At 40.4% G+C, this 23277-nt stretch overlaps 1 protein-coding gene across 3 annotated transcripts in view; it reads right to left on the reverse strand.

Annotated features, from left to right (window-relative positions):
* ect2 (epithelial cell transforming 2) overlaps positions 1–23277 on the reverse strand; it is a 334206-nt gene that overhangs the window by 117167 nt on the left and 193762 nt on the right. For all 3 annotated transcript variants that reach the window (XM_077534330.1, XM_077534329.1, XM_077534331.1), the window contains exon 16: positions 9048–9158. In XM_077534330.1, the coding sequence (XP_077390456.1) occupies positions 9048–9158 (111 nt within the window). The remainder of the gene's footprint in view (positions 1–9047; positions 9159–23277) is intronic.

Below are 23277 nucleotides of genomic sequence, written 5' to 3' on the forward strand. Positions count from 1 at the left end.
CGCCGCGGCTAAGGAGTGACAACGTGACGTTCAAGAGAGAAAGCTCGACATTTTCACCACCGCAAGAAGGCACAAGATGGCGCCGCGGACTGCTTCGCTGCACGTCGAACAGCTCGTCGGACAACAACGGTGACGTCATTGCTTCAATGGCGCACGGGAAAAACTAAGCGCAGTTTGCATTTCACACACATACAAGGCAAGAAGATTGCATAGTAGCTACATTTACATAAAGAAGCCACAAGAAAAGCTTTGACTGTTGATAAGATACCAGTCTAAGGGAAGGTCGATTTTGTAATTGTGCTATATTTACTGTGTGAGTGAATTGTGGATTGATAGTGTAATAATTACAAATAGTCAATAGGGGTCGACATTTGTCAAGTTTTCATTGTTTTGCAGTATTTAGTGACTGGGGCATATATATTTGTGAATTTCAAGATAGTAAGCCGACTGAATTTCTGTTTATGCATTGTATTGAAAATAAGTGTGCTTTAAGGTTTATAGTACAAATTTAACTTAAGTTAATAATAATTCTTTGATACATTTAAATAAGTTCAGATCATTTAAAAGGAAATAAGCAATTTATTTCACAAGTAGTCACACAGCAAGCAGTAATAGTTTTTGTCTTACAGATTCATTATATTAATTTTCTTAGTTTTTATTTGCATACAAGTGTAGGTTTGCTACAAGATGTCAACTAAAGGAAAGCTTACTGATACAGAAGTCAGTGATAGTGAAGTTGAATTACAACAGGTTACCAGGCAGTTAAGGGATATTCCTAGTGATGAAGACTTTCAAGAGCAGCCTGAAAAGAGTCAAGTCAGTAACACTTCTGAAAAGAAAATAAGAAGAAGTGAAAGGTGCAGAACTCTGACAGAGAAAGGAAGAGGAATGCAAGAAGAGAAAATTAAAGGTCTTAAACGAAGATTCAATTTTACATATGACAAATGGAAATACAGTGTGAAATTTGCCAGAAAGAAACTAGTACAAGTCACAGAGCCATTGACGGATGATGAACTCCATCACATCATTGCTGAAGACCATAGTTATGCTGCAGATGTCCAGCGCATATATGATGAACTACGGCAAATCGAATTACCAGATCAGGAAACTCGCCGGAGAGTTGATCTATGCATCCAAGTATCCAATTTCATCTCTTACAGAGCCGCAAAACAACTAGATGGACATACATTTGAAGAAGATGATGGATGGCCTGAAGTAGGTTCTCTGTTCAACTCTAGTGTCTGTTCTCTCATCTCTGGCTCTAAGAGGTCCTCACTACATACAAGTGGGTCAGCTGAAAGACAACAAGAAGCTGCTGCTGAGGCCGCTGCAAGCCATGCTGTTCTCAAAGTGTCTCAAGAACAAGAAAGAGAACAACAAGAAATACAGCGCCTGCAAGAGGAGTCAATGAACAAATTAGCTGAACAAGAGGCGGCAGCTGTAAAGCGTCATTTGGAAAGAGAAGCTGAAGAGTTGAAACGAAGAATCCAAATAGAAGAAGAGGAAGCTAAAATCAAAGCTCAAATGAGGGCAGAACATGCAGCTCTCCAAAGAACCCTTGATGAAAGGAAAAGAAAGGTACAGCAGTTGGAGACAATGAAAAGTCTAAGTGCAGCACAAGCGAGAATCGAAGTATACGATCAGGTGGAGGTTGCACAAGAAGAGAAAGACATACTGGGTGGTGAGTTGAGAACAGTCAAACAAGTGCCTGCTTCTACAAGTCCTCCGTCCCCATATGTGCTCTCTGCATCAAAGGCCCTGATGTCCTCCTCACCTGAAAGTACAGCAGAGCTCGTCAAGGTGCTAGCAGATGCAGTGAGTACCAACCGAATCCCAATCCCTGAGCCTGTAGTATTCAAAGGGGATCCGTTGATGTACAGTGACTGGAAACTGTCATTCCAAGCGCTTATTGAGAAGAAGAACATTAATGAAAATGAGAAGCTCTACTACCTTCGTGGGTATGTGGATGGAGAAGCAAGGAAAGCAATTGAGGGCTATTTCTTACTTGGCACTCCATCAGCCTATGTTGCCGCATGGGAACTCTTAGATGAGAGATATGGAAACCCATTCACAATTGCACAGTCATATCGAGACAAGCTTCACACGTGGCCCAAAATAGGACCTAAGGAAAGCCTACAGCTGAGAAGCTACACAGATTTCCTTCGCAGTTGTGAGGCCGCGATGACCCACATAAAGGCATTGGAAATCTTGAACGACTGCAACGAGAACAGGAAGATACTCTCAAAGCTGCCGGACTGGTTGATAGCGAGGTGGAATCGGATGTCTGTGGAAATGGAAGAACAGAATGGACATTTTCCCACTTTCAGTCAGTTCGTCACATTCCTAATGAAAGAAGTAAAGATTGCCTGTCATCCAATCACCTCTCTGCAGTCAGTCAAACAAGGAGACGCAGACACCACAAGTGGAAAAAGGAACCAGACCATGGGAGCAAAGGTTCTAGCTACAAACATAGATGAAAAGGATGTCATTACATGTGTCTTTTGTGAGAAGAAGGGACACACCTTGCATACATGCAGAACATTCATGAAAGATGAAGTTCCAAAAAGAACAAGCTTCGTTAAAGAAAATAAGTTGTGTTTCGGTTGTCTCAAGCCTGGCCACTACTCAAAGAAATGCAGCAGCAGAAGTGAGTGTGATGTGTGCCACAAGCGGCACCCAACCTGCCTGCATGAGGACAGAGTCAAGGTTGACAAGAATCCAACACAAACAAAAGAGAAGCAAAGTCAAGGTCAAGAGGAACCTGAATGTGTCCCTCCTGAACAAACTACTACAGTCGTCATAGCACATAGAGCAATTGTTGGTGAGGCTGGCACGATTACCTCTGCAATACTTCCTGTCTGGCTCTCAACTACAACTTGTCCAGCTGAAGAAGTCCTCGTGTATGCACTGCTGGATTCTCAGAGCGACTCAACTTTCATTCTCAGCGAAGTAGCTGACACGTTGAAAGCCAAAAAAGATCATATCAAGCTCAAGCTGACTACAATGACGACAACTTCAACAGTAAATTCACAAAAGGTGAACAATCTACAAATCCGTGGCTACTACTCAAGAAAGAAAATCTCCCTACCACCAGCCTATACTAGGGAGTTCATTCCAGCAAACAGAGATCACATCCCTACAAATGAAAATGCGAAAGCCTGGTCCCACCTGGAGCACCTTCAGGAAAGGATTGCGCCTCTTCTGGACTGTCAAGTAGGCCTGCTAATCGGGTACAACTGCTCACAAGCACTTCTACCAAGAGAAGTTGTTTCCGGCAAAGTAAACCGGCCCTACGCGCAACGCACAGACCTAGGATGGAGCATTGTGGGATGTGGAGTCCCTGTGTGGACTACGGAGATGCCATCGGAATAAGTCATTATATGGAAGTGAGACAAGTGACACCAAATATTGAGTCTTCTACCAGCTTCCGTACAGAAGTACACTATGTAAGTCGAATTAAGGTAAAAGAAGTAACAGCTACAGAAATTATCAAGGTCCTCGAATCCGACTTCTCAGAAAGAGCGAAGGAAGAGAATCCCATCTCACAAGACGACCTGAAGTTCTTGTCAAAGCCAAAGGAGAGCATCACGCAGAAGGTGAATGGTCACTACGAGATGCCCCTTCCGTTTAGAGAGGAACGACCAGAGTTACCAATCAATAAGACCAGCACGAAGCCTGAACAGTGGTCCTACATTGCTTCTCACAAGTTTGTTTCGCAAAGACGTTCACATCAAAGAGAGTGCAAGGTGGGAGAAGTTAGCAAAGATGACCAAGAACTTCACAAGCGTTTCCTGTGCTGCACTGAGACAAAGGAAGAGCGGTCATTGCGAGACAATTTGAAGAAGTTCTTGGACTGGACAATATCTCCACAGGCAGTTGCGAGAGTAAAGCGAATGACTAAACACAATGGTTTCAAGCAACGCACAAATGTCTACAAGTATCGAAGAAAGGACAGAAGTTGCCAAAAGTAGAAGGGACTCTAACGTAAATGACATAATCCTTCTTCAAGATGAACATTAACCACGTAATGAATGGAAACAAGCAAGAGTCACTGAAGTCTACCCAGGGCAAGATGGTAGGGTTAGAAAGCTGAAGCTACTAGTTTGCCACACCACATACGATAGCAAAAGGAAGGCTACAACCAGTACAGTCCACCTAGAGAGACCCATACACAAGATAGTGACTTTAATAGAAGCAGATTAAGACACTATGGTGAATCTAATTAATACTTAACTGTTTGCAACTAACTTACCTTTGAGAAGCCAATTGGAAATGGTATATGTTACTTTCAATAAGAAATTCCACAATGTTTGTGTAATTTGGTGGGAGTGTAAGTGTATCCACAGTTTGATTTCATTATTATTCATTCTGGTGTTTAAAATGTTAAGTTCATTTACGTAAATGTATGTTTGTTTTGAGCATCAATAATTGAAGATGTAAATTTGCTTTATTTTTGGATGCATACAAGGTCTCGCGTTATTTTGGAGCGCGCATTTTCGTTTCCGGGGTTGTACTTCCGGGTCATTCAAGAGGAAAAGGAACGATGCAGCTGGCGTGACCGCATGGTCAGTACAGCTCAATTTATGTTAAGGACACACGGACTTCAAGATTTCAAGACCTTTTAATTCCCTCTTTTGTGGCAGCAGCCAACGAGGTATTTTGTTTTCCCTTCACTGTGTGAATTTATTAGCTATTGTGTAGCCATACGTTTTGTTCATTGTACTGTATTATTATTTCTGTACAGTTTTCACGGTCAGATGGAGAGACGCTTCATTAAACCAGTAAAAGAAAGCTACTTGAGTTTGTCTTGCCTCGAGAGGGAGTTACAATTATGCTTTACTTGTTATAGTAAAAAGCTAATTTATATTGGTAGAAGCAAAATATAACTTATTCTCTATCTTAAAATGCAAACCATAAACTAAATGCTGCTTACTCGCTGTCCTAAGAAGTGAAGCCACCACTGCCCCTTTTCCATTGGCACATGCCAACCACTGTGGGATTCAATTCACAATGGAAAAAGTTTACAACATGCATTTTGGAAATTAAATTGACCTCATACCAGTCAGATGCATGACACGTTTTTTTCTCCTGAAGTGCTTGAAATAGATAATCCAAGTATTTCCTCAAATAATGAAACAAATTCTTTGTAAATGTTATAAATGGCTATAAAAAAAATATTAAAAAAAAAAAAATAATAAAATAAAATAAAAGTTGCTTGTGCTTTGCAGGTGTTCATGTGGTAACTGTGTATCAATGGCAACAGTGAAGGAGAGCGTTTGCTGCCAGTCCGGAGCGCAGCAGAACCAGTGCATCACCCATCACTGGACGTTCAAAGCGGTGTGCCTCAGTGTGGAAGTCTTGCAGACGGCTTACCGATTCCTTCTTGTGTAGTGTCAGTAAAAAGGAGAACATTTCATTTTCGAATGACTGCAAAGGATACCACGAAATATGATATAAATAAATGCAATTATACAAAAGAAATACATGCCTTTTTCTTGTCATCCAAAAGTATAAATGAACAAATAGAGAACAATCAGCTATGCCTATACATTAACAATTTTATTTTACAAATGTACAAATTGCATCTTGCGAGTCATCAGTCAAACTACCCAGTGATTCATCTCCCACAAAATAAATAAATAAATACAATAAAATAAAATAAAATAAAATAAAATAAAATAAAATAAAATAAAATAAAATAAAATAAAATAAAATAAAATAAAATTAAAAAAATCAATAAAAAAAAATCAAAAGACAGTAGCTCAGTGCGCTTCCTACAAATTGGTCACAAAATCCAATATCAGAGTCTGAAATTGTCATGTCTAAAACTCAGCTACTACTCTACTGAAAAAGTTAACGGTAAGTGCGAATTGTATGACCGCACAGGCTTTGCCTAGTCTGCCTTCTGAAAGTCTGCACACAGTGGTCGGCGTTCGTTCTGCACTTCCTGGTCCAGCGGCAGCTTTCAAGGAGTGTTTCCTCATCCAGATTGGCCACCTGACAGATGGTCTCCACAATCTTCTTAAGATCCTCCACATATTCTGTATTCTGTCCATAATAATATACCCATTGAATTATTTGATCGTGTTGTACATATATGCAAAATAATTAGAATTAACTTTCATTTCTATTCCTACTTTTTCCCACTATGTTGTGATTAGATTGTTGAATTCTAATTGTGGATGTAGATATTTCAAATAAAAAATACATATGAAATGTTGGCTGCCCCAGGACAATACAGGACTGTCTCAGAAAATTAGAATATTATGGCTTTTTTTTTTTTTTTTTTTTTACTTGGTCCGAGGAAATATTCTAATATTTTGAGATAGGATATTTGAGTTTTCTTAAGCTGTAAAGCATAATCAGCAATACTAAAGTTGATTTGTAATGAATCCAGAATGTATGTCATTTTTGCTTATTTAATTGCATTACAGAAAATAATGGAATTTATCACAATATTCTAATTTTATGAGACAGTCCTGTAAATGCTCCTTTTCTGGACTGTACTTGGGATAGCACACAGTGTATTTAGCATCCCCATCCTTTGTAACATCCTGGATCGATCTGGTGTGCATTTTCTGCTTGGAGAAAAGAGCTCTGCCTGGACCAAACTGTCTGCACTCCTGAAAATATGATTCCATAAACATATGTACCATGCAAAGTATGTCGTCTGAGATGATCAAAACCAATTATTACAATAACTATTCTTACCCTTTTTACATCCTTTAGCTCAAATTGAGACCGGTTCTGTTTGAGAGCAAGGCTTGACATGAAGCTTCTTTTCCCCTAAAAAAAACAAAAAAACAAAAAAAACTTTTAAATAAGAAACTATGTTGAAATGCAGGTAATATTTACACCTATACAGCCATTTTATTCTTTGAAAAATGCACAATACATTTGAAAATTACATGTACATGACTAATTTAAAACTAGGTGGGGTGAGCAATTTGTTAAATTGGTGTGTTATCAATCATGTATATTGTACAGTACATTTACTCACATTTTGGATGCAAATTTTGAACTGTTATTAACTTGGGCATGATGATGCCTTCAACACAGATGAACAGCACAATACATAATACAGATTAGAAGACAACAAATGGAAAGTTAGCAGTTCCTCATTAGAAATTGGTACCTTTTCATTGACTGTATATTAATTTGGCAGTGGTTATTTTTGCCACGAGCTGCTGAAATAAGTGCTGTTAACTTTCTAGATTGTAGTTCTTACCCCACATTATAGCCAAGTGACAGCTTCAGGGCCGGGAGCGGGTCAAACGAGTCTTCCTCGAATGTGCGCTGTACAACACTGGCGTTGGAGTCAGGTGTCCATTTATCTCTCGTCGGTTGTACTGGCTTTGTCCATTTTTCGCCAAGAACTGCATCTTGAGGGAACCGAAAAAGGTTCTCGCCACCCTCCCTTCGATTACAACAAAATCCGGCCACGCAACGAGACGGCATTGTAGAAATTCAGTTGATGATAAAACACACAGCAGTCGTAAGCTTGCAGCACCAAAGAAAAGACGCTGACTTCTGTTCTTCCGCTGATGTCATATCCGATTCGGCTGCTGGAGCGCGCCAAATGGCCAGATTTTGCGCGGGTAATTGAAAAATAAGGAAATACTCTTTTAATATGTTTTGACTCAACGAGCCGCTCATTTTATCGTGTATATTATATTGTTCCAAACAACATATTAAAAAATGTCCTTTGCTGTCCCATACACTTTAAACATTCTCAATGTTCATCCATCCATCCATCCATCCATCAGCAGCAGCTTCAGGAGGGAAACCCAGACTTCCCTCTCCTCAGCCACTTCAGCCAGCTCCTCCGGCGGGATCCCAAGGCGTTCCCAGGCCAGCCGAGAGACATAGTCTCTCCAGCATGTCCTGGGTCGTCCCTGGGGCCTCCCGCCAGTGGGACATGCCCGGAACACCTCCCCAGGGAGGCGTCCAGGAGGCATCCGAACCAGATGCCCGAGCCACCTCAGCTGGCTCCTCTCAACGCGGAGGAGCAGCGGCTCGACTCTGAGTCCCTCCCGGATGACCGAGCTTTTCACCCTATCTCTAAGGGAGAGCCCGGACACCCTGCGGAGGAAACTCATTTCGGCCGCTTGTATCCTCAATGTTCAAACTTTCATAAATGTTATAAAATAGGTATATTACTGTGTAAAAAAAAAATTAAATCTTCAAAAAAGTAAAGCCATGAAAAGTGAACCGCGTTATAGCGAGGGAACACTTAATTTTTTTTAAAACATGTCCTCTTTGATGCTGACAGCTGACTAATTTGCCGTTCCTACTGATCACTTATTAACAAACCACGGTTACTCAAATGTGCTATTTATTTAGCTGACAAAAATTGCTATTGTGGGTCTGATGGCACTTTAGTTCCCTTGAATAAAATCTATGGGAAGAGATTTGTCTAAAATCTCACTGTTTCAGAGGAAAATAGTTTGCTGACAAGCTTGTTGATTATCCAAAAATGAAAAACAGTTGGTTGTTAATTACATGCAAATGTGTTTTTTGTCTTCTGTATTTATACTTGTTTAACCAAAAAGTAGGCTATATACTGTACAGGTAGGTTTTTATTTCTTTCCAAATACCCGATTATTCGCTAGAATTTTCAGTAGGATATCCGAATACCAAAATATTTGATAGTTGCAACCCTAATTATATTAATTTTGAGTTGTTTTGAGACACGCCCACACACGTTATTTCACCAACCACCCCTGTCAAAACTAGATTGCACCCCACAAGTCATATTGCACAAGCTGCACCCCAACTTCAAATTTTTGCCTAAATAAATAATAATTTATTATTATAGTCTGTTTGGTCCAAAATGAGCTTACATTTTTTTTCTTAATATTTTCAAATGTTTAAACATTTTCTTGCTTTGAACAAAAACATAAATAATTGTTTTGAATAATGGTGATTTCAATTATTACTACAATAATCGTGATTATTATTTTTTCCATAATCGAGCAGACCTATTACATCCCTTATCTAACAATTATTGTATTGCTGGTTGTGGTTGAAAAAAATGCTAGTCTTACCTTTAGAAATGCATGGAAGCGTGGCTTTTGTTTCTCACACCGAATAAGAGTATCCTTGCTCATTTCAAAGAAGTTGACAAAGGGAGGGTAGGCCTTCACAAGCTCTTTTGACTAGGGAGAAAGGAGACAGGAAAAAGTTAGATCATTGATGGTCATCTTTGATAAATAATGGCCACAAATGTTTCCTTCGTGGAAACCGACTGAACATAAAGTATATGTGTTACCCGCTCCAGCAAAAGGGTCCGCATGTCGGGAGGCTCAATCAAGAGATATGGCCGATATTTGACAGTTGGACATTTTTTGTCCATTTTGAGATTTCTCCACAAATAGCTTCCTTGGGGTCTCTAGTTTCATTTCCAAGCAGCACAAAAGTAAAAATTGTAATAGAAGGGTATGAAAATAAGCAATTATTAGACAGTAGGCCTCGTAACTAGGGGGCATGTTTTTAGCCTGCGAGCTAGCTAGCTAGCATTGCGTCTTGCGCACCTTTTTAAAAACAACCCGACTTTCCCAGCCAGCCTCAGACGTAATTCACTACTGATTTATATAAATATTGTGAGGATAAGCGAATCTGCTAATGGATGGATGGATGACATAGCAACCCAAAAAAAGTCAAAACACAATTCAGCACAAACGTGAACAGAAGTCATCCTACCTAAAAGAGCAGAAGCTATGTTGTCATCGGTCCGGTTACCAGCGAATTGTCATCCAAACAGACAGAGATATTCTCCAGGATCGTTTTCTTTATGAATCGTTGTCTACTTTTAATTTAAATGACTAAATTCACACACTTGACTAAACCATGTCGAACTCGAGCGAGGGATGCAGCTGTGATACCTCCGTGGAGCAATCTGCTCCTTTACTCAGACCACATCGGTTAAAAGTTGTGACATGTATCAGTGCCTAGTATGCAATGTAGACTAATGTAATAATGTGTCGTAAATACTATTGTAATGGTTTGATCGCTTGTCGATGTTGTCTATTTCATACGACGCCGGACACGCTGCTTCTTCGTGCGCCACGGCTTCAAGCCCACGAACCTTGTATGCTGCAGCTCAAGTCCCCGTTCCGACGCCTCGCCGGCTTCTAGTCCCTGTCCCAGTGCCTCGCCGGCTTTTAGTCCCCGTCCTGATGCCTCGCCGGCTTCAAGTTCCCGTCCTGGTGCCTCGCCGGCTTCAAGTTCCCGTCCCGCTGCGCCTAAAGCCCCTGGCCGCTCCGCCTGTGCCGCTGCTGCCGCTTCAGCCCCTGGCCGCTCGCCTGCGCCGCTGCCAACTCTGGACGCTTCGCCTGTGCCGCTGCAGCCCCTGGCCTCTCTGTGCCTGGCCGACGCAGCCACTGGCCTCTCTGTCCCTGGCCGACGCAGCCCCTGGCCTCTTCATCCCTGGCCGATGCGGCCATCTCAAGCCCCCTAGTCCCGGCCGATTGCCGACGTGTCAAGTCCCCTCGTCGCGGCCGATTGCCGCCGCCTCAAGTTCCCTCGTTGCAGCCAATTGCCGCCATCTCAAGTTCCCTCGTAAGGACAGAGTTTCGCACTCGTCCTTTCTCCGCCCACCACACCACAACTCCACAACACTCCGCTCTTCTTCTTTGCTAGGAAATCACCTCCTTCTTATGGAAAGAGACCACCACTGCCTTTAAGAGGGCACAGTTAGTCACTACAATGCTTCACGGGCTCAATACTCACAGGGAAGTTGCCGAAGAGTCTCATCCACCCAATCATAAAAAAAAAAAAAATTGTTGACGAGACTTCTCGTCTGCAGTTGACAACTTCCAGGTGTCACGTGACGAGACTTCTCGTCTGCGGGTTGTAAAGAGTTAAACATCGATTTGGCCAAGGAGTCCGGAAAATGGGATCGGCGAAGAGACATTTTGAGGCACAAATGAAACTGCAATCAGTTATGTGTTTGTACATAGAGGCACAAGAGCAACTGCTGGACAGTGGTGTAAACGTTCCAAGCAGCCTTTGTGCAGTGGATGAGAGACGGCAAACACACTTTCACCAAACTGGGAGGCATTCCCACAAATGTTATTGAGATTCTTTACTATTCTTCTTATTGTGGGAATGCTGTGTTATTGAGATTCTTTATATTTCTTACTTACGTTGTTGCTAACCTTTATTATTTGTTATTTTTAGGGCCCGAGCAGTGACCGCTGCGAGGTCCCTATTGTTTTTGTAAAAATTCTTCTTCTTCTTCTTCTTCTTCTTTATTCTCCGCAAACGATCGCATTTTTGAGGACCTAAATATTTACGAAAACTCACCGAAATTTGCACACTCTTCGGGCCCGGCGAAAAATTTTATATTCTGATGTTGTCATAACAACAAGACTCTATAGCACCCCCTAGCAAAAAAAAAATAAAAACCAATCCTGGCACGTTTGACCTAGAGCTACGAAAATTGGCAGGCACTTGTAGCACCCCGGGACGCACAAAAAGTCAATTGGGACCATGGAGCAAAAATGTACAGGAAGTGAGTTATGAATTTTTGAATGTCCAATTTTGGCCCATTTTTGCACATTCACTGTGGTCATACTGTTCCCCCCTTTGCAAACAGTTTTAATCTGATTGACTTCAAACTTGGCATGTATCATCTCAAGACGTGAGACAACAACTGGGCAAAATATCTTGACTTTTTGGAATACTATATGACGGGGGCGGGGCATCAAATATTGCCTTTAAAATTTCAATTGTCCACAAAGACAAAATGCTGAATAACTCCCATGTGCAAGCTCCAAAAAAGCTCAAACTTCTCATGCAACTTAATAGTCACGGCCTGAAAACATCTATATGATAAAATTATGTTATATATATAGCGCCACATAGTGGTGACAAGAAATGTCATACTTTACGTTTTTAGCTACTGTGCCAAGCTCGTTGAAGGGATCCAATTAAGAATTGGTCTGAAAAGTCTTAACATGTTGATCATGCCCCACACCAAATATTGTAACTTTTCGCCAAAGGGTGTGGCCATTACGGTGCCGCAAAGTCTGAAGATTTTTCGTGACAATAGAAGTTGCTTTAACTTGACCCAGATGATCCTATCTTCTCAAAATTTCACACAATTGATGACAGTCCAGCCCTTAACTCATCTACAAACTTATATTTCATCTTACTGAGAGCGCCACCTATTGGCAATTTTTTTTCTTACGGTTTTTCTTCAATGTTTTTCTCCAACCACGTTAACTGGACCGACCTCATATTTGCTCAGATGAGGGTTTCGGCCTTCATGATGTGACAACACGAAGTTTGTGACTTTTCGCGAATCGCTGTGGGCGTGGCTAAGCGCTGTTCGCCAAGAAAACTACGCCAATTTTGAGGGCCTAAACTGGCACAGAAACACATGAAACTTGGCACACACATCTGGCCTGGCAAAATGAGCAATATTTTATTGTTGATTGTGCTATTTTTACAAAAATGACTCAATAGCACCCCCTAGAATTTTTTAACGAAGCAGCCCCGCTTGTACGTTTAAGCAAGATCTATGAATATTTTTAGGTGTATGAGGGAGCCCCAAGTCCTACAAAAAAAAGTCTCTTGGACCCATATGCTAAAATGTACAGAAAGTGAGCTCTGAATTTTTCAATGCCCAATTTTGGCCCATTTATGCACATTCACTGTGGTCATACTTTCCCCCCCTTTGCAAACAGTTTTAATCCGATTGACTTCAAACTTGGCATGCAACAACTGGGCAAAATATCTTGACTTTTCTGAATACTATAAGACAGGGGGCGGGGCATCAAATATTGCTTTCAAAATTTCATTTGTCCAGAAAGACAAAATGCTTAATAACTCCCAAGTACAAGCTCCAAAAAATCTCAAACTTCTCATGCAACTTAATAGTCACGGCCTGAAAACATCTATTTAATAAAATTCAGTTATACATATAGCGCCACCTAGTGGTGACAATAAATGTCATAATTTACGTTTTTAGCTACTGTGCCGAGCTCGTTGAAGGGATCCAGTTGAAAATTGGTCAGAAAAGCCTTAATCATGCCCCACACCGACTCTTGTAAATTTTCACCAAAGGGTGTGGCTGCTATGGTGCCGCAAAGTCTGATAATTTTTCATGAGAATAAAAGCTGCTTTAACTTGACACAGTTGGTCCAATCTTCTCAAAATTTCACACATTTGATGAGAGTCCAACCCTTAAGATATCTACGAACTTATATTTCATCTTACTGAGAGCGCCACCTATTGGCAATTTTTTTTCTTCAATGTTTTTCTCCAACCACGTTAACTGGACCGACCTCATATTTGCTCAGAAGAGGGTTTCGGCCTTCATGATGTTACAACACGAAGTTTGTGACTTTTCGCGAATCGCTGTGGGCGTGGCTAAGCGCTGTTCGCCAAGAAAACAACGCCAAGTTTGAGGGCCTAAACAAGCACAGAAACACATGAAACTTGGCACACACATCTGGCCTGGCAAAATGAGCAATATTTTATCGTGGATTGTGCTATTTTTACAAAAATGACTCAATAGGACTTCCGGTAATGGCGGCTTGCTGAGAGGACGTGCTCGCTTTCGCTCCGCTACCTTCCTTCAGAATCCTTAAACATACTCGGTGAATTTGACTCTACACTACGTGTGAGTGTCAGTTGAGATGCCACTCTCTCAAAAGAAACCCAACAAAAGATCCAGTAAGACGCAGTCCAAGTTGTCTGACTTCTCTTCGAAAGTTAGCTCCGGCGCTAACGGCGAAGCTAACACGGACACGTGCGAGAGAATGAAGGAGGAGGAGAACGTCGAGCAACCCCAAGAGGGAAATACGGCCGGTAACGCCGGCGCAATACTGGCTGCAATTGCTAGTTTGAAATCTGATTTCTCCTCCAAGCTGGATGGCATCTTGGCAGCGATCGAGACAATGAAGAAAGATATACGTGATTGCGCAGACAGGAGCGGCAAAGCGGAGACTCGGATATCGACGGCAGAGGATGACATTGCCACACTACAAGCTCAGGTGCACACGCTGGAGAATAAAAATAAAAGTCTTGAGGAAAAAATGTTCGATTTAGAGGCGAGGTCACGCCGCTCTAATCTGAGACTGGTTAACCTGCCCGAAAGCTCGGAAGGGGAGGATGCGTGCGCGTTTCTGGAGAATTGGCTCCCGGAGGCTTTGAAGCTGGCGCCGCTTCACACTGCTTTGACACTGGAAAGAGCCCATCGCATCGGTCGGAGGAATACTTCAAGCAATGCTACACCGAGGACTCTCATCATGAAGTTTTTGAATTACAAGGATAAAGTGGCTGTGATGAGAGCCGCCAGGGCGAAGGGACAGATTCTCTACTAGAACCACCCAGTGAGATTCTACGATGACCTCGCAGCCGGCGTACACAAAAAGCAGAAGGAGTTTGACGCCGTGAGACAACAACTACGAGCCATGGGGATTAGGTACGGCATGATTCCTCTCGCTCGACTGATTGTGACGCACAACGGAAAGTCCCGCATCTTTAACCACCCGGCTGAAGCAGAGGACTTTGTGAAGACGTTGAAGGCAAAAAGTGGACCGGAGTGAGGTCAGATGATTATTACGTTGGAATGGTGGTTAATCATAGAGCCTTAACTATATACAATTGAGGAGAAAGGAAGAAGGGGGAGGGGGAAAAAAAACAAAAAAGGGAAGGGGAAAGAAGGAAAAAAGGGAAGGAGGGGAGGGAGGAAGAAAAGGGAAAAAAAAAAAGCTTCCTTGGTATATTGGATAAAATGTGGTTCCTGTAATTGTGGCTTTTTTTTCCCTTCTTTTTTACTCAAAGACGAGTTCTTTTTCTGTCTATGTAGCGGAGGAAGTACGTACAGTATTTAGGTATAGTTGGTTGCTCCTCACTCTGTGTGGAACAGCCTTTAGCCATTAGATAGGTGGTAGTACATCTTGGGGGAGGGAAGTAGGTAAGAAGTTTAATTGTTTAAGGGAGTTTGAATGTTTATTATTGTTATGGGTATTGGTTTTACTGCCCATGTGTTTTTTTGTTTTTGTTTTCAGGTCTACTAAATATTTCATTGTACAAACATGCCCACTTTTTGTTGCACAACATGACTGGTGGTTTAATAATTAAAATTTTGTCTTGGAACTGCAGAGGATTACAAAAACTTAAAAAGGTAAAACAAGTGATGACTAGGGTGAAATCTTTACGTTCTGATATTGTGTTGCTCCAGGAGACTCACCTACTTTCAAACCAAGAAAAAAGGATTAGGAGGAGGTGGCAGGGTAATATACATTCATCACCATTTACTTCACAGGCAAGAGGGGTTATGGTTTTGATTCATAAATCTATACCCTTTCATGTGAGTCGGGTTATTAAAGATAAGGGTGGAAGATTTATTATTCTACAGGGCACACTTATTAGTGAGAAAATAAACATTATAAATATTTACGCCCCGAATGTTGATGATCGAAAATTCTTTCAAAATCTTTTCCTTCCAATTTCATCTTTAATGAATTGTTGACCCAAAACTGGAGTTGTGTTTATGATGCAATAAATGTGAATATGGCTTATGGCTACTTCATAAACAAACTTCAACAATTGTATGATAAACACTGTCCAGTAAAAAAGGTTTATTTGAAACAACATTTACAATCTAAACCATGGATGAGTAAGTCTTTAATAAATGCTTGTAGAAAAAAGAATAATTTATAAAAGATATTTATCAACCTAAGAACTAAACAGGCAGAGGACAGATATAAAAGATATAGAAATAAGTTCAATTCTATTTTAAGGGTCTGTAAAAAACAATATTATACTAAATTATTAGACGAAAACAAAAACTTTACTTGTAAATTATGGGACATTATGAATGAAGTTATAAGAAAGAATAAAAAGGATAAACTATCTTATCCTGAATATTTTAATGTCAATAATAAAAAAGTAGTGAATACAGAAATTATTGCTAATAATTTTAATGAGTTCTTTGTAACTGTAGGAGCTGATCTCGCCAAGAAAATTCCAGAATCCTCCTCTCACGATGAGAACAGTTATACAGGAAACTTACACTCTATGTTTTTGGAGCCACTCATGGACACCGAGATAAGACACTTGGTTGCCAAATGCACAGCAAAAAACTCCTGTGACTCAAACGGTTTTGATATGAAGTTAATTAAGAGTATAATAAATGAAATTCTATGTCCACTAACTTATATATGTAATTTTTCATTTCAGACTGGGATATTCCCAGATGAAATGAAAATAGCAAAAATTATTCCTATATATAAAACTGGTGATGTTCATGATTATGGTAACTATAGACCTATCTCAATTTTGCCACAGTTGTCAAAAATTTTAGAAAAACTTTTTAATAATAGACTTGATAAATTTATAACCAAACATAAATTGTTAGATGATAGCCAATATGGTTTTAGAAAAGAACATTCTACGGCCCAAGCCCTGACTGAATCTATGGAAATAATCACAGATGCTATTGACCGAAAATTATATACTATTGGAATATTTCTTGATCTAAAAAAAGCGTTTGACACTGTAAATCACAAAATATTATTGAATAAATTAGAAAGAATGGGGATTAGGGGCACTGTATTAGATTGGTTACGAAGCTATCTAACCAAAAGATATCAGTATGTGACATTTGGAGGGAGTTCTTCTAATAAAATGGAAGTTTTATGTGGTGTACCTCAGGGCTCGGTTTTGGGCCCTAAATTGTTTATACTGTATATAAATGATATATGTAAAGTTTCTACTGTGCTAAAGATGGTACTCTTCGCTGATGATACAAATATTTTCTGTACAGGTGAGGATAACAGAAGCTAGTGCAAATAATAAATGAGGAAACACAAACTACAACAATGGCTTAATGCCAACAAATTGTCTATTAATCTTAACAAGACTAAATTTATTTCATTTGGTAAAAAAGGAACTAAAGAAAATATCTGCATACAAATTTCTAATGTAAATATTGAACGGGTAAGCCAACACAATGTGTTGGGAATAACTATTGACGAGATGCTTACATGGATTCCTCACATAACACAGTTAAAAAAAAACTGGCAAGAAGTATATCCATCCTCTACAGAACTAAAAAAATATTGAGTCAAAAGGCACTCCAAATAATCTATAATGCATTGATTTTGCCTTATTTGACTTACTGTGTTGAAATTTGGGGAAATACTTATAAAAGTCGATTGCAGCCGTTGATGGTATTACAGAAAAGAGCAGTAAGAATTATCCATAGTCCTCCTTATAATGCACATACACATAAATTGTTCATTGAAGCTAAACTATTGAAATTATATGATCTAATAAACTATAGAACTATTCAAATAATGTATAAGGCGGCTAGACACTGTCTCCCTTATAACTTGCAAACATGCTTTCAGGAGAAGGAATCGAAATATGATTTGAGAGAGAAACTTGTGTTTGTTCAGAGATGTGTTAGAACTACACTAAAGTCATTTTCGATCTCCTGTATGGGTGTAAAATTATGGAACTCATTAGATTGTGGACTAACTGGAATACAGACACTATCTGGATTTAAGAAAAAATATAAAGAATTGTTATTAATTAGTTATAATGAAGAAAATGTTTAACCTGACTTTTGTTCTATTTTTGTGTGTGAGACCAATAACTCTTGTGTTAAAAACAAGGAGGGAGCTGTAACACAGAAATGTAAACACGTCTGACTATGTTGTTGAAGTGCAAGGACATTTAATCTTGACTCATTTGAAAACAGCATCTGTGCTGAGTGCTGAGAAAAGGACACTCTGCTCCAAAAACTTTCGACAAACCAGTATGGATCTAATTAGCTGGTCTCTAAGTGCGTTTGACAAAATCTTTTCTACGATGAGACCTGGACCTACTCAGCGTTCATGTCCAAGTGGAACTCACATGTCTGGATATGCTGAAGATTCCTGGGCTAAGTGGAGACCATTGTGTCTGACAGTTCTGGATTTGGAGGATGTCGAAGATTTGTACCTGCTGGCTGTGCTGGTGGTTATGCTGATGCTGCTTGGGATTGGATTCTACTGGCTGTTTCGTACGCTACGAAAAATGTCTGATCGCAAGAAGAATGCAGAGGAAATGGCTGCGGCCACCCTGAGAGCCATCACTGGCGTGCAAGCCGGCCGAACTAAGGCCTGTGATGACACTTCTCTGGTGAAAAACGACCTTGCAGCACTCAACCTTCCCATGAACGGAATGAGGAGAGACATGGCCACAAGGTTGCTCGAGCTGGAGAAAAAAGTCACGATGAGTCAAAATCGTGATGAAGACGGATCTGAGTGACGGAGGTGTCGGACACATGGTTTTCACTATGCCCAGTTATCTAAAGCTGCTGGACGGTGATAATCCACATGGTACTAATCAACAAGTGATCAACAATCAATTTGAACAAATCTTCTCTCATGAACTACTTGCGATTAAATCACTGGTGAAGATGAACTGATTGAACTTTCTATAATCCATTTGCCTGAATCAAAAGTTTCCGAATGTAATCAACTGGATAATCAACTTCATGGACTTGATGAACTGTGTGAAATTTTATCATCTCTGCTGATCCTTAACTATTACTCTTGATTTTATGCGTCCTAGTTTAGTATGGGGGCGGGAATTTATAAGCTTTTTTGCTTCTTCCTGCCAGCCCTTTTTGTTTTCGGTTATCATATGTTAAAATTGTATGTTGAAATGTTTGTTTGTCACAATGCTGTCCGAAAGGAAAAATGAACAAATAAATCAAATCAAATCAAATCAAATCTCTACCCGGTAGCCATATTATAGCTGGGGATTTTAATTGCACATTAAACCCAGAATTGGATAGAAGCACAAGTATTGATAACACCCACTGTAGGAGCAGACAAACTATAAATAACTTTATGAACGAACTTAACTTGAGGGATATTTGGAGGGATGGGAATCCCAAAGGTTTGAAATACTCCTGCTACTAAAGTGCTAAAGTGTTTTGAAAAACTGGTACTAAGACACATTAAAGCTTGTCTCCCCGCCACTCTTGATCCATATCAGTTTGCATATCGGCCAAATAGATCCACTGAGGATGCAATAACAATCGCCCTCCACGCTGCATTGAGCCATCTCGAGAAAAGGGGAAGCTATGTCAGAATGCTTTTTATTGACTACAGCTCAGCCTTTAATACAATAATACCGGACATTCTTATCCCCAAGTTGGCTAACCTGGGGCTCCCACCTTCCACTTGCTCTTGGATTAAGGACTTCCTGGTCGATCGACCCCAGCACGTCAAGCTGGGTCCCCATCTCTCATCCACCTGCACACTGAGAACTGGCTCACCTCAAGGCTGTGTGCTGAGCCCACTACTTTTTTCACTTTACACACATGATTGTAGACCCACCCACCCTGAGAACATCGTTGTGAAATTTGCGGATGACACAACAGTGGTGGGGATGATTACAGAGGGAAATGAGGCGGCCTATAGGGATGAGGTCTTTAGACTGAGTGAGTGGTGTGCCCTCAACAACTTAACAATGAACATTTCCAAAACAAAAGAACTCATTCTGGACTTCCGACGGAATAAAACTCCCCCTGCCCCTCTGTACATCAACGGCGAAGGCGTGGTGCGCGTGGAGACCTTCAAATTCCTTGGGGTTCACATCTCTAAAGACCTCTCCTGGACAACTAACACCACAGCACTAGTTAAAAGGGCACAGCAGAGACTGCACTTCCTGAGATTACTAAGGAAGGAGCAACTTAACACCAAACTGCTGGTGACCTTCTATAGATCAGCAATTGAGAGTCTGCTGACCTATGCTGTGTCAGTATGGCACTCAAGCTGCACAGAAGCGGACAGGAAGAGACTGCAGAGGGTCATCAACACAGCACAGAAGACCATCGGCTGCCCCCTTCCTCCACTGTCTACCATCTACAACTCCCGGTGCCTCGGTAGGGCAAGAAAAATCATCAAGGACCCTACACACCCTGGTTTCCACTTCTTCAGCCTGCTGCCCTCTGGTAGGCGCTACAGAGCAATATCAACAAAAACAAACAGACTCAGAGACAGTTTCTTTCCAAAAGCTGTCATCATACTCAACTCCACTATGCACTGACAACTGACCTGGACTCATTTAAGGACTAGCATTGCACTTTTGCACATTTGTACATTGCAATATGTACAGTGGTTTTATACAGTATTGGTTTTATTTTATTTTTTAACCTATTTATTTTATTGTATATATTTTTATCTGTCTATTATGTGCGCACTTATGGCAGAGCTTTCATTTCATTGTACTTGTATAATGACAATAAAGGCTAATCTAATCTAATCTAATCTAATCTACTCGAGTCCCATCATATTCACGCATTGACTATTTTCTAGTTTCTGGAGATCTGAGTCATAAAATAAAGGATTCTCAATATGAAAGCATCTTAATATCTGAACATGCACCAAATGCATTAATATATGAAGATTTAAGGTTGCAGAGAGATCCTCCAAGGTGGAGGTTTAAACAAAAGTGGCTTCTGGACCCAGAATTTGTACCGTTTATGGATACTCAAATTGATACGTTTTTTGAAACCAATACGGACGAAACGTCACCCTCTGTAAGGTGGGAAGCTTTTAAAGCTTACTTAAGGGGTCAGATAATTAGTTTTAATAGCTATAGGGCAAAACAGACTTGGCATGAAACAAAAAAGCTGGAAGCGGAGATTGCGACACTTGAAGGGGAATATTATCAAACGTTATGTCCAGAGTTCCATCAAAAACTTCTGTTGCTGAGAACGCAATATAATGAACTCTCCGCTTCCCGTCTCCTACGCCTTGACGAGTAACACGGGCTGAGGGCTGAGCGGATGTCACCGGAAGTTAAAATATAGATAATGTCACTAACATGTATAATGTGAACCTGTGCCATGTATTAACAAATGAATGCAACGATGCAATGATTGTTTGAGATAATCGCTATGTCACACAAATCTGGTGTGTCACACAACACTAGTCTGAAATGTCTTTGGTGTGGTTGTCAACTTCATTAGCGTTTAAACATGCCCCATAATTGGTAAATATACTTGTGAGCCAGCAGCCAGCATAAAACACATATACACATATCCATTTACGGTAACACAATTGCACACACTTTGCACACACAACACGCTCACATGTCAAAGCACATACTTAAATGGAGTGCGGGAGTAAAGGCCTTTTTGACATGTCGCCATGAGATTGCAAGAAACGTGGTTTTGACATAACATGTATTTTATTTGAGTGTGGTTTGAGTTTTATGTGCATATTAATCAGTATTGGTGTGGGGCATTATGAGTAAAAAGCTTTGAAGGGATTTTATTCACAAATGGGAAGTACAGTTTATTTTAAAGTCATGAATGTTTTGTCTGCATAAAAAATTGGACCTTGTCAACAAATGGGTTTTGCAAAGCTGTTAAGGTCGCAGTTTTAAGAGGAACTGAGAAGAGGAAGTAAACACCAGACATTTAGAACTCAGCAGTTCAAACTTTGGTACGGACTGACTGGAACACACTCATCTGTGCTTAGTCATGCTATGTTCAGCATCCCGAGGTTATAAATTGGCGGAGACAAAACGAGGCGGGTGTGCAAAAAAGATCGAGGCTCTCTCTCTGTCGAGAAGGGCATTTTCGTCTCTGCGCCCCATTTACCCCTATATGCTAAATGAGGAAGTAATTCTAACAATCAAAATAAGAGTAATTCGTGGTAGACACATTGTCTTGATTGGCTGTTAGAAGATAATAGTTCCCCTTGTTTTGATCAGTTTTATTAAATTAAACAGCCGGGGTAGTAAATGGTAAACTTCCTCAATTATTTTCTTTGAGCTACTAGTTTAGCTCAAGGATAATTAGGCCCAGGTGGTTCATCACAGAATAGCTACCTGTCGTGACTACCCAGCAAAGGAATAATTCTTTTTCAAAGCTTTTGCCCTCCTTTTTGTTTTTTTTATTTTTCTTTTCTTTTTATTTTTTCTTGTTTCTTCAATTGATGGTCTGGAGTAAGGAGCAACAAATTTGTGAGTACATGTGATTCTGTTCTGTTTGAATTTATGATGTGACTCATTAATTTTTGTCATTAATCAACATATATTCATTATTGTACAATTTTGCTTTGCTATTGGTTTGAACACTGATCAAGTAATAAATCAAGAAAGACGAGATGTGGTTTAGGGTTTTCATGTGTGTGGTCACATTAATCATTGATTTTTTAAACCCAACCTTCACCTTCTTGCTTTAACACTTTTCTCTCACTATTTGAGTCATACTTAGAGATACCTTATTGAATAGATAATAGTTCCATCTACATGTCGGCTGCGTTCCCAAAAATTCCTGAAAGGTTATTTCGGCTTACATAAACAAATAAAACAAGCCCTTACGGTTCTAACAAGGACAGTAAAACATATTTAGGTCATTCTAAGTGCAACCGATCATAAGGAAAGGAGCCGCTGTAAAAAGAGTGTGATTAGATTTTCTATCCTTAAATCATCAAAGGTTACTCGTTAAGGGTGTAGTCTAATGGAAGCTGGGGCTGACACTCTAAAACTGGGGCGGTGAGAACCTAAACGAATCCTTTTCGACGCCAGCTTGAAGCGTCCCCGTCATCTCTGTAAATCCCGTGTTACTACGGTTGGAGATAAAAGGGGGGCCTTAACCCTTTGTAACGGAGAGTTGGCCAGGTAAGCCAGATCAGACACTTGGCGCCCGAACAGGGACATGAGATTGATTAAAGTTAATTGATTCATGTCCGTAGGAAGAACCTGGACGGGGAGTAGCTGGGGTTGACTTCCCAGGACCTCGCTACCCCAGAAAGGGCATAAATGTAGTGTCAGATAAGCTTAATTAGACATATAAACAGTGGCTGTGAGGAATAGAGTTTTCTGGAACAGCACCTGCAACATAAATATCCAAGAGGGAAATTGTGCTGTAGGCTACAACTGGAATAGGTCTAAAAATAGTGGAGATCAGTCTTAAAGTAACAAATAAAAATTTGTTTGGTTGTTTGAATACCTTAGGGTATAAAAATAACACCAGTTTATTTGGGCTGACTGCTCAGGTCCAAAGCACGGCAAGGCGGGCTCAGAAATACGCCAAAAAGGCTGATCTAGGGGAATGTTGAAATAGGTATGAAACCTAATTGAAATATCCCACCACTAGTAGTTACTAATAAAAGTTAGCTAAAGTAATAGCCCTTTTGTTAGTAGAGAAGAAGTGACTCTGTAACCAGAGGCATTGAGTAACCAGAGGCTATAGTAAGTCCCTGACCCTCTATGCGCAAGAGGGAGGCAACTGAAAAAATAGCTTCG

This window comes from Festucalex cinctus, chromosome 10, assembly GCF_051991245.1.
Source record: "Festucalex cinctus isolate MCC-2025b chromosome 10, RoL_Fcin_1.0, whole genome shotgun sequence".
Classification (NCBI taxonomy): domain Eukaryota; kingdom Metazoa; phylum Chordata; class Actinopteri; order Syngnathiformes; family Syngnathidae; genus Festucalex; species Festucalex cinctus.